The 17,630-nt window shown below is 39.0% G+C and overlaps 2 protein-coding genes across 4 annotated transcripts; both read right to left on the minus strand.

Moving 5' to 3' along the window:
- Positions 1 to 1,731: 1,731 nt before the first annotated feature.
- On the minus strand, positions 1,732 to 2,368 carry LOC116267075 (late embryogenesis abundant protein Lea14-A-like). Its single transcript, XM_031648635.1, has 2 exons — positions 2,094 to 2,368; positions 1,732 to 1,966 (listed from the first exon to the last, which is right to left on the minus strand). Exons 1-2 carry the CDS (start codon positions 2,366 to 2,368, stop codon positions 1,732 to 1,734), a joined length of 510 nt encoding a protein of 169 aa, XP_031504495.1.
- A 1,889-nt stretch (positions 2,369 to 4,257) lies between these two features.
- LOC116266961 (protein SGT1 homolog A-like) lies at positions 4,258 to 11,892 on the minus strand. Of its 3 annotated transcripts, none has more exons than XM_031648501.2 (10): positions 11,640 to 11,892; positions 10,627 to 10,696; positions 7,647 to 7,771; positions 7,188 to 7,275; positions 6,689 to 6,785; positions 6,519 to 6,584; positions 5,382 to 5,523; positions 5,047 to 5,132; positions 4,832 to 4,936; positions 4,258 to 4,652 (listed from the first exon to the last, which is right to left on the minus strand). In XM_031648501.2, the coding sequence occupies exons 1-10, from the start codon at positions 11,797 to 11,799 to the stop codon at positions 4,545 to 4,547; spliced, it is 1,047 nt and encodes a 348-aa protein (XP_031504361.1). In that variant the 5' UTR covers positions 11,800 to 11,892; the 3' UTR covers positions 4,258 to 4,544. The 3 variants fall into 3 exon arrangements, with proteins under 3 accessions (XP_031504361.1, XP_031504360.1, XP_031504359.1); XM_031648500.2 differs by having other exon boundaries at positions 5,047 to 5,129; positions 7,188 to 7,356; XM_031648499.2 differs by having other exon boundaries at positions 7,188 to 7,356.
- Between the last annotated feature and the right edge of the window lie 5,738 nt (positions 11,893 to 17,630).

A 17,630-nucleotide genomic window follows, 5' to 3' on the forward strand; every position in this document is an offset into this window, starting at 1 on the left:
GGCAGGCCACCCAACGGCGTGGGTGGCTGCCAGCGGGTCGCGCCAGGACGCAGAGGTCCGGTCGTCGCCTAATGGCCGGCCGATGCCTGCCTTAGGCCGAAATCCGGCGCCCCTAGTTTCTGCCCTATTCCCTTTGCGTGAAGACAGAATGCAAAGGGAAACACGCGCAGCGGAAGCGTGGTGTGGGCCCATAACCCATTGTTGGAACTTTGAGAGGAATCAAAGACCGCGCACAAAAAACGAAAATACAGAAATCGAAAATAAGCATTCATGATTCATGTATTTCATAAGGGCGGAAGAAGAACCTGTAGAGGCGACCGCCGACTGAATGTCGACGGCTGTTGGAAGAACGGCTACAGTCCCCATAGAGTCGTTCCCCAGCAGCATTGGCAGCGGCGGTGACGGTGGCGGCAATGGGTTTCTCTCCTCAGCCATGGCAGCCCAGTAATGGGGACAGGCAATTCACGTATGGCTAAGGGGACCGATTACCCAGACGGTAAAAATTGAATGTGTCTCACACCATCACAAGACACGAGTGTTTATACTTAGGGTCTGAAACAGATATGGACCCGTATCGACGCAAGACTATCCAGATGGGGAAATCCCAACAATGAGATCTCTTGGGGAGAAAAACAGGAGAATTTAGCAAGATTTTTGCTGGACCTGGGGGAGAGAGTATATTAGTGAATTCGATTTCTGTTGACCTCTATGGTGGCCCTCCTTTGTTAGAGAGACTATTCAGTCAAACGGAGAAGCATCCCAATCGTTAATAATGGATTCAATTTTATTTTGACTGTAGGATATTTTACGTTGGAGAGAAAATTAGCTGCCCGTTCAATGTTAACTGAGTCTTGTCTTCAGAAATTATGAATTCCTCTTGCTTCCAGGCTCTTTTTATGTTCAACACCACCTGTTTCCTGTTCCATCTCCTCTAAGATGTGAAAATGTTTTTATATATATATACATTGAATGTATAATTTCATGAACTTAAAGTTAAAGATGATAACAACACGTACGCATGTCCAGATGAGTTGAAAATGCACGTTTAAGGGTGTTACTCCTGATGTTTGGATTTGTCTCAGCCTAAAGCTTTGAGCTGCTGGCTGTCCAGGTCTTACCATTGTGCTTGTGAATACATATATCTATATATAGAAGAGAGGGACGTTGGTCCTCTGAACAGCACCTTCACCCACTGGCAAGATCTCAACCTTGTCAGATTTTGTTGATCCAATTTTATAAAAATAGTCTGCATGCATTTTATGGCAGAAAATATGCCTTGGATCTTACAAATTTAATGCAAAATATGATTAGAAGACCCGAGTTTCAATCTTTTGAATCGGAAAATCCATGATTTTACATGCAAATAACATTATCTAAAGCGTCATCTACATTCAGTCATGTTCTACAGAAAAGGAGGAAAGAAAAGAAGAAATCAAAACTAGAGCAGGAGACAACATAGATCGTCCAAACTAATGCAAGGATAGAAACAAATCTTGTTCCGCAAAGCTGAAATGTTATAAACACAGAGAATCAGATGTAGATCACATCTGTTGGCATCTCACACTTCTCCAAAGGACAAATATATAAGCAAAAACACAAGCACGATTAACTAGAAAGAAATTATGAGTCGGCCGCATGTTCTGGGAGTTGCAGCAAAGACCGTTGTTTCATTCATTTGAGCACCTACCCTCCAAGTTAATATGCATGTGGAAGAGCTTGATCTGCCCTGTCCTATAAAATCTTGATCTCCCCTGATTTGTTGAGCGGAATTGTGATCATCTTCCCAATAATGGGCATGCGGAATTTAAGGGTGACGTCCAACTCATAGTCGATATCTCCATCGCCGGCTACGTCCAGGGTCATGGTCTTGACGATGCTGTATGGAATCTCCACCGGGACGTCAAACGTTTTTTCTTTCCACGCCGGTAGCGAACCTTGATCGGGAACCACCCCTGAAGCGATGACCCTGTCAACAGCCAACGAATTCAGACACTACCGTTTGGAGATAGCGATAATATTCCGGCGCACAGAACTAAACGTAATAATGATGATAATAACAACGAAAGAAGGTGGGGAAGCTTCGAACTAGCTACCTTCCGGAGCTTTTGAAGGCGAAGGGGACCTCTCCCATGGGGATGCTGAAGAAGTTGGGGTTGTTGACGACGACGGTGCCCTGTAACGTCACCGACTTTGTGGTCACCTTCTTCAGCGCCACGTTCCTCAGGGCTGCCTTCGGCACATCAAACAGACCGAAGATCATCTGCTTATCCTTCGCCGCCGCAACGTTCCCCTTCCCCCTCTCCGGCAACAGCAACACCACAGACAAGACAAGGAGGAAGTGCCATACGTTCTTTGCCACCTCCGCCATTGGTCTCTCTCTCTCGCTCTTTCTGTGCCCTTCTCTGTCGTTATATATGCTTTATAGATCGCCAGTAGAATGCTGGTGACCCCAGCCAGCGGGGGTAGTCCCTGTAACTTGGGCCCTCCGCCCTCGCATTAATGGTACATCTTCACCCAAGGTCAGGGAAGATTTCAAGGATTCTTATAAGGGCGTACAAGTGAATGCTGCCACCCTGTGAAGACATAAAATGTTAAAAGAGGATCAGGCCGTTATGAAGAAGAAAGATATCGTCGTTGATTTTTCCATAATAAGCCTTACCTCATTTTCTTTATCAGCGCTCTGGATTTTGATTCCTTGCTCATCCAACTGTCTCTGCTTTCTGGAAAACCTCTAAGTCGATCCCATTGTCCATTGTTAGATCATGTAGCATAGCAGACCAAAAAGACATATAAACCGATAGGCATAGCATCGCCGATGAGGTTGGAGGACTGATGAAAGCCCAACCAACAGTTTGATTCTCTTGTATTCTATTAGTTTAGAGTTTGATTCTCTTGTATTCTATAGTTTAGACTGCAAACAATAGCAGGCGCTACTCTCGAGTTGAAGAGAGTAACCATAAGTTCACCCAAGCCACCGAGACTACAGAGGCAGGAGCTTCCACATCGAAAAGGTACCTCCTTCATCCTATTGTTTTTAGATGTTTGGAACTCTGGATCACATCCTTCCTATCCGCTAACGGCTAACCACCACTTAAGACAGCCCAAGACAAGAGGCTAACACGAGTTTGCTAATTGAGTGCAAGCTGGATATTTAATCAGCCTTAATTATACATAATATATAAGATGATTTCTTTATATCCATGTTGGTATTTTCAAGAGATTTAACCATATAGATGCAGTTTTCATGTCCGAAAACTTAAAAGATGATGTAAAGCTTACTTTTAAAAAATATGGTATAAATAAAATTTGTTAAGCCAAAGAAAGTTGAATTGCTGATTTTTAAGTGCTTATAGCAGCCCACACGTACAACAGAACTGTCACTTTGGACGAAATTAACAGTTTAAACGGATTTGTCTACGCTAAAAGAGAGAAAGCATCAAAGTGAAATGACGGACCCAAGGTCAGCGGTAATAGGATGAGGACGAGTGAGGAAAAATCTCTAACCTGAGAGATCTGTGTATTGTGACAGATTATGGCCCCTATATACCGAAACATAAAAGAGTTCTTTCACCACGCAAAACATGGCCCAATGGTCGAACCACGAAAAAACCGTGTCTACCTTGTTCTCACTCATTATATGGAGCGGCATTCGTCCCACGCTTGCATGGAAGATTCATTTGCGGCGCTCGAATCCGTCGGACTCCTACAGCAGGCCTGATTAACTCACAGTAGGAAGAACAGGTTCAATTGACCCTTCATAACAGCAACACGAGTTGGAATCATATCAGCATATCGTGTATAAGCTTATTTTATATGTTAATTTTGTCTTAAAAGATATGCGGATTTTGTACATCTCACTGTTTTTTAATGGTGTAAGTTTTTGAGAACTTTACTTCTATACCATTAGCAATATGGTAAATTCATTAAAAATGTCATGAGATATTTTTCCACATTGTCGATAAACAAACCTTCAATTTTTGCGGTTGCAAAAAATAAAAATTTTGCTTGCATGTCTGAAAACTCAAATGCCCTATACCCCATAGAAATCAGATCTTAAGAAAGATCTCTAATATGAGGATTAAAATGTCAATGTAAAACGCGAAACAAGTAATGGGATTTGTTCTTTTTACAATAATCCCTCGCTTACGAGCCTCCGCAAAACCTAAAATCCCTGTGCTTCGATGGATACACACAACAAGGTCCTCTTTTTACTGTTCGAAATTAAAGATATTTAACTAGTAACAAAATAAACGATCATTGAAATGAACACAGCTTGACCACCAAATAAATTTCTCAACATCCCAAGATACATGACTCGGAGAAGCCAGGCCCCTCCCCAGTAGACCAACATAATCAACCTTAGAAGGATGGAAATTATTTCTTCAAACCCACTGACAAAAAATCAACTATGGACAGACAAATTAGCAGGCAGGAAAGTCTCTGTCCAACAGATTGATCACATTTAAACCGAAAACAGAAGAGACAAAACAGGATTGCTCCCGAAACACTCCATGCCATGAAAACAGAGATGGAGAATAAAACCACTAGTATTCCCATTTCTTCATCTCCATCCCATCAGGAGCACTGCCCTCAACCGTTTTTGAGCCAACGTCCTTCCAATTCGTTGACAGCACTGTGCCATTTGACTCCACCTGTCAGCCCCAAAAAAAGCAGCAAAAAAGGGACAAATCATTCCCATTATCATCGCATAATCAATGGTTCTTTGTTATATAATACGTATTCGAGTGGCATAAAGGTGTCAGATAGTAACAGGTTAACACAAAAAGCAAACATCTCAATATGATGCCAAAAAGTTGATGCAGTTACTTACAAAAGATTTTTTCATCGCGCGTCTGGTATCCTCATCCGCATTCTGGTATATATCACGGAACAACTTGTTTAAAGCAGCATCTCCTTCCAACTTCTCATCCTTCTCCTGAAAGACAATGGAAGCAAAGGTGGTGTGATGTCATTTTTCAACAATCAATCAGGTAAACCCCTAAGAGAAGAGAACCACTACAGATAACCTGATTCTTAAAGACACACCTCTCTTTTAACTTCAGCTTCCAGCTTATCCCAGTCGGTTCCCTTGCTTTTCGAGGATGGATATGCAGGCCGGGGTCTTGTCTCTACTTGGCAAAAAGAAAGAAAACCGAATTAGATTCCAGCTGTCAATCGCCTCTCTCTTCCCCTTCTCTCTCAAGTCTCAACACGAATAATCATGCACGCACAGACATGCAGGCATGCACACACACATGCACGTGTAGAAAAAACAGAAACCTGCCCGAGGTAGATACCTAAAACCTGATCTTTGATTCATGTGTGGCAATACAAAGTCAAAGGAAAAGACAAACTCATCAACTCATGAAAATCAAATTTACCAGACAATGAGTGCAGCCTCTGCGAAGTAGATACTCCACCCTTGTATTCGAGAGATGTCCAATTAATAGATTCATCAGCTTTGAAAAGACGAATTTCTATTTTTGTTGACAAAATGGTACACCTGCACCTTTGAGGCAAAATCTGCACAGAAAGGGGGAAAAAGCTCTTAATGACAAGGTTGAACATGACCTGAGCAGGCTAGTTTCCAGGTCAGCATAGCCCCCTAAAGGCCTCAGGACGTAACACTTGATAAAAACTTCGGACAGGACCTTCAATTTGGATATAAGATTATAAGTAGCCTTTTCTAAAAAGCACATACACCCAATGTTCAAAAATGGCAGTACAGTCAAAGAGCATCCGTGGATAACCAAACTAGTAACATTGAATTCTTGAGATTGCAAACCAGTCAAGCAGGACCCAACAAGCCCCAGTTCCCACACATAAAGACTACTCACAAGTCTTGTCCACATGATGACAATATTTCCTGCAGCTTAAAGACTCACATGTAGATACAATCCTCATTTCCCAACCTCAATCTACTTCCACAAAGCTTTCCAATTCATGTAACTGTTTTCTCCATTTGTAGCAAAATTTGAATGCGTGCAGATGATTGCTAACATAAGTTGAGGCTGTCTGGTAGTCACGGTCGACCCAAGATAAGAAAAATATAAGAACTCCAATCAATACATTTTTTCAGCATTCAACTTGTTACATCCATTGATTTGAGTGGTATTGGTCATTTAAATGAAATCATGAAAAGGTAAATCAAACTTCTAGGTCTAGCCAAAGAGATGCAATGGTTGTATAAACACTGAGTTCCTTGATGTCAGTACTGTCTTACAGGAATTCTACACCATTATATCTGCCAAAATGAGGAAAAAAGGAGTTTGAAAAAGTACCAAAACATCGTACACCCGAATCCCTCAGAAAACACATTATCTGTAACCTTTGCACCAAAAAGATAACAGGAATGCAATGATAAATTTTTCCACTTGCCAATTCCTCTCAGCAGCTTCTTGCCATCAAGCTTCTATTTTCTTTGTATCACCTCTCTCAGTTATGCCCATGATACAGTAAGCCATCAATAAGCAAAGCATTTGAAATTCCAAAATAAAACAAGAGAAAATTCCTAATACCTTGGCAAATAGCCGTGGCTGAAAACAGAAAATCTCCTCATTGGGAACTTCAATGATCACACTTAACTGGGAAAGGGAAAAAAAGAAAGAAAAGTACAAGAATAAGCATAAAAGGAAGAAAACTTCGAAAAGAATACAATAGTGGAAGCTTGAAGAAAATAGTGACAGACCAACTGTTCTCCAAAATCGATCTTAATATATTCTGATGATATTCCCTTGGCAAAAATGGTCAAGACAACTTGGTCAGGCTTCTGGTAGTATTCATGTCTGCAGATAAAAGTGAAACAAAGTTGCACCCTGTAAATATACTGGAATCAAGAACAGAAGCATGATTGGTAATTAAGCAGATGAACCAACAAAAATAACATGAATTGCTGTATTTCTCTTCGCGATGGCTGCAGATAAGTATCTGAACGCAACTATTCAGATACAGATTTAGCAAAATAAAACTTAAAAGCCAAACCAATTGATAAAATTATTTTAAAAACACAAGTTCCAAGCACTTGCTTTACTATGCAGAACAATCAAAATCCACAGAAACAAGTCACTACTAACTCAAAGAAGCAGACACCCAAACAGACATATCAATCAAGAACTAGGTTAGAGGTTTTCTTGGCAAACACCCAAAAAAAAAGGAAGAAAAAAAATGTCAACATAGAACATAACAACCTATATTTTGGCTTCGGAACTGACACTTCTGAACTTGTATGGTTGTAGCCATGTCTAACATCATGTCCATTTGCAGTGTTGGTACCGTCTGACAGAAATCCAAGTGATGAAGAAACAGCAGTCAGATGGTTATTGGGAACCAATGACTTACAGCTATTACTCACCTCTTCTGCATAATCAAATGAAAAGAAAAAATGCAAGTTCAAATAATGCATTTGAAAACATGAGCTCTTTCCCACATGTTGGTTGACTGAAAACACAACTGAGAGAAACCAAGCTAAGCATCATTTGTCACCTTGAGAACCATAGCAACTTGAAGATCTTACAAATAAAATGATTAAGAAAACCTCTAGCCAGTGCCAGGGTTCAACAGATTTTTTTTCAAAGAAATGAAAAAGCTAGTTGAAATGACACCTGATTCAGAAATTAATTGCATGGAATCAAGAACTACATGGATACCTGCAATGCCCTTGTCACACTCCTCAATCAAATCACCGAACTTCATGTTCTTTGGGTCCAACGAAGCACCTTTCTTAAGTGCTTCCATCGCTGTCTCAAACTCTTCAAGTTGGATACATGCAGTACTGGGCAGAAATACAACCGTTTATAAGCATAGCATTCACAGAGACAGGGACACAGAACTCAGTAATTAAACTGAAAGTCATCAGATTAGAAAATACTAACAAAAAAATCAAGGTAGCTGCAACTAGCAAACTGACCAAGGTATAATTCTGTAGGCTTGTTATGTTGTCCAATGTCCATTATAAATATAAAAGCCGGACAGTAAAAAAGGAATCAACAACTGAAACAGTAATTAACCAATAAATCTTGCAGAACATTAAAACAAATATATGTGAATGTTCTTGAAACACATGTACACATACATATATGCTGGGCAAAGGGTCACCAAGCACTATAGACCCAAGCTGCTTCATGGAAGAATTAAAGCCATATAAAAGGCACGTATCAAAAAGACTCAAAATAGGTTATGCACTCTGAAAAGAGCAAATTTCCTTGATAGTAGATACATGGAAGGAAAGGAGCCTTTGTTCAAAAATCACACACCAAGGATAAGCTAGGTATAGGAATTAAATTGTTCTCTCTTCAAGGTAGATAGAATCAGATCGATTGCACACGTATAAATGAACATACAGATGGACAGACAGATAGACGCACGCATGCACACACAGACACACACATACTGCAGCATCTTTATTATGCACTGGCACAATCTGGACCAAACAAAAGAAATCATGAAAGAAGAAAAAGAAGAAGAAACTGGTCAACAGTGAACAGAGCCACATAACTACATAGGCATCTTTCCACCAGCAACAACGGCAAAACATGACAAAAAGTAGACCAAGTGAACACGATTTTTCTATGTAACAAGGAAACGGCTATGAAGGCACCACAACCATGCTGGCACAGCCAGAAACAGGCGCAAACATGGGTGCAGGCTCTGGACTCACCATGGACATGGTCAATGGTGTGTCAAGTGTGGTACTGGTCCATGCCTTCATGGCTATAGTGATCCAAAGCATGGACTTGGTCAACTCTGGCCAAGTCCATTTCTACCTTTTTAATTTTTTGTGTTTAATTAAATTAATTTAATATATGTTGATTACCTTGTTATTGTTTATTAGTTTACAAATTATGAATTTGTCATTCATGAATGTATTGCTTGCTATTTTTCTTGCTTAAAAATTAAAAACCATATTTTCAGTTTGACTTGTTTGCACACATGAACATATCTATACACAACTATGTCTCCACACGCAAGTCTTTTTTCAAATTCTGCACATCTGCGACCATGTCCGCACTCATACCCATTTTCCACTTGTCAGGTAGTATCCTCATGTAGCAGTCTAATTTAACCTTGATAAGAACAGAAACTTCCTATTTACTTCAGAAAACATATACTATTTCTTGTGTACCTCTTGGATTATAGTTAATTTTATGCGTCATTGGTCCTTATGTTCTTTATTTAGTTATTCTAAGCCTACAAGATCGTTACGTTATAGGCAAAGAAAGAATAAAGGTTATCTTTGTAAACCTTTACAAGGCAAGGATATGTGGCATTAGTGTCTAACTTCTTCAAGGTCATGATTTAATACTTTATCTAAGAATAGAGAAAGCGTATCTTCTATTTCAAAATCGACCGAGTTGCACCCCATCAACCACTTTCATTTAATTTAAGCTTGGGCAACCCACAAATCACATTTTTTTTTCTAAGAAGCCTATCTTCTATTTCAATACAGATTTCTTGTGAAGCCACTGTAGGACAACTACATAGCAAGGTGTCAAGAACAAAATTCTGATCAAACCATTGTCACATATATCGTTTAAGGCCTACAGAAATTAAACAGCAAGGTTTTTCTAGGGTATAGTACCACATAATTGCATTTATCAGGGAAATCTTGGCAATTTTTTTAAAAGTAAAAAAAATAAAAAAAATCATAAAATTTGGGTAAAAATAAAATAAATTAGAAATTAATAAGAAGATATTTAAAAGTGGCTAGATAAGCAACAAATGAAAATTAGAAAATCGAAACTAACAATCTGGCAAATAATATCTAACAACTAACAACAAAACGCAAAAGGAGGAAAGCTTGCAGAGGTACGTGATTTTTATTTTCTGGCATCTTGTTCAAAAATACATGTTTTATTGGTTTTTTTAGCTGAGTTATATTTGACATACTTATCACATTATTTTTTAATAAAACGGGATATTTGTGACAATGGATCAAACTACTAGTAAGAAAGGCATCTCTTCAGCATGTTCATATTAGGTTAGCAACTCTTTTTTAAGGATCAGCTAGGACAGCTTTTGAAGGCCATGTGAAGTAAGCTCAACGTATTATTAGGAAAGAGAACCTACTATTGGAGCCAAATGCAGCAACAGTAAGATTTAGTTACAGAAGAAATGCCCCCGGCCCATTGACCAGAGAAGAAGAGGACATCAATAAAGCAACAACAAGGTAAAAAAAAAATAGAAATGAATAAAGGAACAACAAGGAAAACAGTTTCAGAATGGCCTAGAGCTGCCTGTGATGTTGAAGCATGTAAATGGAACCATTCACCATGTTAATTTGATAGGTACCAACACCTAACTTTTGCATGGCTACACAATCGTTGACCACTGACAATAAACGACCAACAAGGGATAAATTTTCCTCAATGAAACAAGTGCATATTTTTCTATGGAAGCCACACATGCCATAAGCTTTTCAAAAAGATATTGAGAAAGTCAATATAAAATAATAAGCAATAATTATTAAGAAGCTTTACAGTCCTCAGGATTATCCATAAATTTTTTATCATTCGGACCCACTAGCGCAATAACAAGTGATACAGAGCTAATCTATTGTGAATTTCCTGTATGAACTGTAAAAACAGAATAAGAATTGCTAACAAAACCCAATCAAACTCCCATGCCTACCCTTTCCGCAAATAAGCTTTAGCCATTGAAGGATCCAATTCAATCGCCCTGTTTGCATCAGCAACAGCCTCTGTACAATAATCTTTGTCAATTAGTACAATGATGATACTACCAAAAGAAGATCAGCCATCAATTCACCTACTCAAAGAAAGTTTTAAGCTCATAACATCCATAACCATTCTGGGAAACTAAGAACATAGCAAAAACCAAGACAAAATGAAAAAGGAAATACGAAAAATTATTGCAATTTTCGCTACGTAACAAGCACAAGAAGGTCAGCTACCCCTTATGCTCCTTACGTAGTGGGCTAATGAAATTGCGTAGACGAGAAACCTCGTAAATCTCAATCGAACCCATTCACCAAAACGGAGTCTTCCGAAACAAATGACGGATGAAGCCAACAACCAGCTCCAGCCAAAAGAGAACTTCTTCCCGATCCCTTGAGCATCATTGGACCCACAAACAGAAGGAAAGCATAACGCAGGCATAATATCAAATAGCAATGCACCCAGCCAAACTAACTAATAGTATGTTCCCCAAGTATCACGTTATCAACTCAAAAGAAAAAGACATCTGTCCATCCTTTTGTTAATTAATGGAGGACAGACCAATTTATGGAAACCAAAAGCTTTTTTTTCAGCATACAACTCTCATAGGCTTCTCCTACCCCTCTAGGAAAAACCAACCAACATGGCCTTCTCGAGAAAATTTGACAGCAAACACATGAAATCTGTTGACATTCCTACTGGTTAGATTCACTTGAAAAGTGCATGAACAAAGAACTGAGTTATACGCCTCCATTCAACAGCAGCAACAAGACCATGAACTACACCCCTATCAAGCAGATCTCGCCAAAAATAGAAAAATAGATGCAGAACAACACGGTAACAGCAACAAGGAGTCCATAAACATCCCATTACCGGAACCCTAGATTACAAGATAACGCAACCCCAGAATTCCATCCAAACAACCAACAAAGCGCACCGAACCGCAGGGGTTGGGCAGGGGGAAACCTGTGTATCTCTTGAGCTTGATATTGGCTTGTGCTCGATTGGCGAAGAAGTCCGCGTTGGTCGGGTCCATGTCGATGGCCTGCGAGTAGAGATCGCAAGCTAGTTCGAAGTTATCGTCTACGAAGGCCCCAGCGGCTTTCTTCTCCAACTCGTCGGCCATGAATTCTCCACACCTGCGTTCTCCGACACTCCCCACAACTCTGTGATCCTTTCCCCCTTCCCCGCCCTCTCTGTTTCGCAAGTCAAGCAGACGCGAATTGACGAAGACGGCAGCTTCAGCTGCGGCATTTTATGGAATCGTATTCTCCCGCGCATCCTTGTCTATACCTGAAATTACTTTGGTGTCCTCTTCCTGGAGACCGAAGCTTGCTGTCTGCAGATCTCAACGGCGTTCCAACTCGGACACCGTCACCGTTAGAGGTCGGTGAGTTTCAGAAACGGTTCGGACTTTCCAAATTCTGGATTCTTCATTTACTTTACGAGGTTAGAAGGCTGACCGCTAGCAGGAAAATAAAATGTTTGGCAATTTTTATTTGGGTCCTCAATTTTGTATGATCTCCAAAAGGGGCTTACATTTCCAAATTTTCTAATACGAAGTTCATTTAGCATGAAGAGATGGAGAAGGCATCGGGTGTTTTTAGCCATCCGTCCTAATAAAACTTGAGCCCAAACTAAGTTTGGCTTTTGCCCGGACCTTGTCCAATAAGGGGAGTTTAGGAGCAGGAAAAATTATTTCAGGATAAAAAGTTTCATGTCTCACGGCTAAAAAGTTTTATGTCTCACGGCTAAGAGAATATGTGTGAATATGGAGCGATGTAAGCTTATTGTTTTTTGTTATGAGAGATAGGGGCGGAGGGAGGGGGGCCACCTACGCTTTAGGAGTAGGAAAAATTATTTCAGGATAAAAAGTTTCATGTCTCATGGCTGGGAAAATATGTGTGAATGTGGAGCGATGTAAGCTTATTGTTTTTTGCAGATAGGGGCGGAGGGAGGGAGGGCCGCCTACGCCATGGCTTCACCCTGGCCAATGAAAAAAATAAAATTTTTTAATTGCGTTATGTATTTTTTGGATTTAAATTCAATTTGACCCTACCCGGATGCAGAGGTTGGACTGTCGGTCCGCCCTTCAAGAAAATCCTGGCTCCGCCCTATGAAATGTTCTTTATTATTTTTTATTATTTTGTGAATTATGAAATATCACAAACTTTACTGCTTATTATTACATGTTACTTTGTCACAGTTGATAAAAAAAAAAGTCAACCATAGAGTCCTCACATGCTTACATTTTTCATCTATTTATATAAAATGCATTATAGAAATTATGATTTAACTCAACTGAGTCACCAAGTCAACTTTCTGCCCCCCCATGACTCAGCCTTCAACCGATCCGAATCTACCAACCAGGCCGTCCTCTTTACCTTGCCAGTGCCACCCAATAGTCTTGGTGGACAGTGTCCTCGTGACTTTGGATACTCATAATCATTCAGGAACATATGTCATTGGATTTCTCACTCGAGTTTGAATAGATAAATCTTTTTACAGCATACCAACTGAATGAGTAGACAAATATTTAGATGGTTGGAAGATTTTACCTTTATTATATATATATATATATAAAAGGTCAGTTTAAACGATGATAAATGGAAAGCCGTAAGTGGGATTCCATATCCTGGCTTAGATCGAGTGTGCTACCGGTTCTTATCAAGTCCGGCTCGGCTTTAATTTAACGTTACGGCGTAGAGGGACATGAATGTCATTGTGTATAAACAAAAGGTGGCGCTGTCGGAGGCTTTCTAGAGCCTTCTGTTGACGCATGTTATAAATGCCCGGAGGCGGCTATTCAGAGTTAACAAATTACAGAAGGACCCTTTATTTTATACCCGTTTTAAGAAACGCCGATAGTTTTTCTAGTATTACCATTCGTGCGTATTTTCCCGTTTGGAAGAACGATTTCGATGTTACGCTGCTATCATAGGAAAAAAGTATTGGGCCATCATGGTTATTTTCATGAGCTTTTTTTTTTTTTTTACTCATTCCATTTTTGGGTTCTTCCATTTAGTTGGCCCACAACATATATGGTCCCTTGTTATAGACAATGACATAATTCTATACTTACATGGGTTGGTGTATGTTCGACAAATATATGAGTAATCCAAGTTAATTCAGAAATGGGCAAAAAAGTGGCCAAACTAATAACTTTTAAGTGGTAGTACTTTTTGAGGTTTACAATACAATGCAGACTTCAAGACCTTTTATGATTCAGGTTGTATGTAGGTTTTAAGACCCGTTTATGATCTAGAAAAGTAACACACTGGGTAGTGACAATAACTACAAGTTTCGTAATACATACCCCTTTGGAGTGTGTCGCCTTAGTTACATTACATCGCTCTACACACCATGAACCTAAAAGTATGTTGGGAACCTGATTTAGACATAAAATTTGCTCCCATATGGACCATATATGTTTCTCTTGGTAGGTTGTTAATAATTTCTGTCATTGTTACTTGTCTCGTATTATTTATGGTTACTCATTTCCCCTTTTTTGTAATTATTAGTCTCTTACGTTCTCCATGTCTTGGCACGTGTGGCTATTTATGTACAGACGAACCATTTTTATAGGTAAATCAAACAATTATAAACGGCATTTTTAAAACATGAACATTACGGGGAAGGAAGTTTATAGCTCCGTTAAATATCCTAAAAATGTTTGGCCGATCATTTTTACGGAATGTTATGTCCAACACCTTTTACCAGACGACTACGCCCAACTTTTTCCACTCAAAATGGTTGTGTGCATGATATCAAGGAAACGAGGTGCATTTCTGTAAATAGCAAGAAATCTAAATGGTTTTCTGAAATTTAGTCTAGCTGTTTTATATAAAATTGGAAAACAAAGGCACCACACCCATCTTAGCTTGGAGTAGAATTTAATACGAAATATAAAAAAAAGATTCTAGTGGCTTTTGCAAGTTGGAGCTATTGATTGGTATTAAGGGAATTAATAACAACGTTACGTTCGGTCGAAGTCCACCCACATTGACCATTGATTTTTGCCGAGGCCGAGCACATGTGAGCTCGTGTGGGCAACTGCCCACATGTCCCTATAAAACATAAACCTCCTTCCAGTCATATGAGGTGCATCCTTTATTGGACTCAGGTCCATAGCTTGGTGTTTCGATTGTTGGGTCAACAGGGTTTGACCCATTGTTTGAAGAAAGCCGAATCTTCCACATCTTTTATGATACATGATATGTTTTCGTGTTTCAAAGTGGAGACTGATCACAAGCCAACCCCTATTTGATTCCGTTGTACCAATTCACTTGAATATAAATATTGACTAAGGCAATAGAGTCATTTTGAATCATTGAATTATTTAGCAGTTTGACCAATTCTCCGTTTGTTTTTCTTTTGGCCACCAAAGGGCAAGAGAGTCATTTTAATTCATTTAATGACTTAGCAATTTGACCAAGTCTCCATTTGTTTTCTTTTGGCCCCATAACGAATGAAATTGAATGATTGTGGGCCTCCTCATCCGAGACCACCCAGTACAAACACGAGACCCACTCTTATTTAACAATTGGGTGAATGCCCGAAACTGTATCAGGTGCTCTTGTCTTCCCTAACCCACATTGGTTCGTAAATATTCTTACTGCAATTGCCAGCAACACCTCTGGAGAATGCCATGGAGCGTCTTCGGTCTTGTTTGAATGGGATATGTGCATGAGATGAAGTATCTTTGAAGACATTTTCTTCGACCGTTCAAACACAACCTTCATACGAGCATTGGGAACAGTTTTCGCTGGAAAAATGTTGAAGATGTGCTTGGGAGGAGGAGTCATTCGCAAATTAATTTGATCTCCGATCCAAGATGCGAGATGATTTGAGATCACTTGGGGATCTCAGATCCAAAGATTTTAGGTCCGATCTCCATCATCCAGTTTGAAATATGAGGTTTTAACCGTATGATGAGGATCTCAAATAGTTATTTTTAAGTAACGGTAAAATCAAGTGTTTGTTTACTTTACGGGCTTCACGTAAGATAGATTAAAGATCAACATCAAATTTGAGATTTGAAACTTTCAAACACACCCTTAGGTCCTGATATATAGAAAATCCACTATTTGTTTACTTCTTTATATCATATAAAATCGATTCAATATCAATATCTATTTTCACATCCAAGACCATCACACCCATGATGCTTCCACTTTGAAGTCGGACTCTTTTTTTTTTTTTTTTCCGAATCTTGTGTCCGAACAAGAAGATATTTTTGTTTTGCAGATCACATGAGCTTGCAAAACCTGCACCGAAACTGGTATTATTTGAAGTTGGATGTAACCCAACAGATCTACTATACAAACAACCAAAGCATAGCTCAGAACAAGACAACATAGGAGTTACTATTAAAATAATTTCCTTGTTTAAAAAGTTCGTGGTCCTAAAAATTTTAATCCACACCGAGGCAAGAAAGCGTTAGCTGCAATGAAACCGCACCAGGGTCCAAAAGCTAGTCACGTATGCAAGAGTGGCTCGAACATTAGTCGGACCTACTTCTCTTTACCAAAACCTGAGCTCGAGTAGAGCCCAATCCATTGACTCTATCCTGTTACTCGTCCCCAGCTGGTAGTCTGGCACTTTTTAAAGAAAAAAAAAGATGGTACCTGATATATATATATATATATATATATATATATATATATATATATATATATATATATATATATATATATATATATATATATATATATATATAAAAGTTCAGGTTGGCACGATGGGTGGCCTTCAAGTTTATCACCCGACCAAACTGAAACCATTAGATGCTCAATCGTGGTGACCGACTCCGTGAAACAGTTGCTTTTTTGAATTGATTTCTATTTCCATGTTCAATATTTTATGTATATAATAGACCAGCGAGTATTCCGTACAGTGTTTATGGAATATTTAAAGTAAGAAACCAAGAAATTTATATACTTATCATGAGGTGTCTGATACGTGATTGATGTAGTTAACAGAAATTTTCAAAATAAAAGTGCTGAAGTCATTCACATAATTTTTTCTTTTTGAAAGATAGCTTTATCCACAATCAAGTTGATGAAAATCCATGTGAATAGCCCATAGATTCTAGGAACCCTATGTCAGATCTCTTATCTCGATGCACAGCTGTGGTAGACAAAAAATCAGCTGCAAACTTCTTCAACATAGCTTGAGCTTTTTGAGTTAAAAGAATTTTTAAGGTAGATAAACGATCTTATTTTTTTTATTTTTTTATTTAAGGATGAGTTATTTATTTTACCGTTCTTAAAAGAGGCCAGTGTGTCTTTATTGGGTTTACATAGCATGACTTTTTACGGTTCACAAATAGCACTGAAACATGACAGTAATCATTCAAAGATTCAAATACGAGTTCTTATAACACTACTGAATGATTTAAAAAGTTATTATGATCCTATGAATTGGTATAAATCCACCTAACATTCGAAATTCAAAAGCCAAAAATAGGATAAAAATTGGTTGTGAAAAATATTTTGCCATGATTTTTATTATTGTTTTTCTTGATATTGATATTGAAGATAAGGGAATAATGATATGCCCATCACGACACAGGAGGCCACGCCATGGCCGCATTTTTCCAGTCCACTTGTTCGGCATCCGTTCCATCAAGGAATCGACAGAAAGGAATGCAAGGACGTAAGTACTTCCAAGTAAATCTCTCCAACCACAAAAAATTGCATTATCATATGACTTTGAAGTTTGAACTGCATCTAACGGCGGAGCCACATACAAGCTACGGAAGGCACCTGCTTTTCCTAACTTTTCGAACAAATTTAAATGAATAAATTAATGCCCCTTTCAACTATAAATTTGCGTCTGAATGCTCATCACCAAGATTTCTGGCTTCATGTATTGATGGCATCTGCTTCATGGAATCTCTGAATTGCCGTCTCAATCAGGTTGTCATCCCGCACCTGCAATTCATATGAGTTTTTGCGT

This window comes from Nymphaea colorata, chromosome 13 (genome assembly GCF_008831285.2).
Source record: "Nymphaea colorata isolate Beijing-Zhang1983 chromosome 13, ASM883128v2, whole genome shotgun sequence".
Classification (NCBI taxonomy): Eukaryota; Viridiplantae; Streptophyta; class Magnoliopsida; order Nymphaeales; family Nymphaeaceae; genus Nymphaea; species Nymphaea colorata.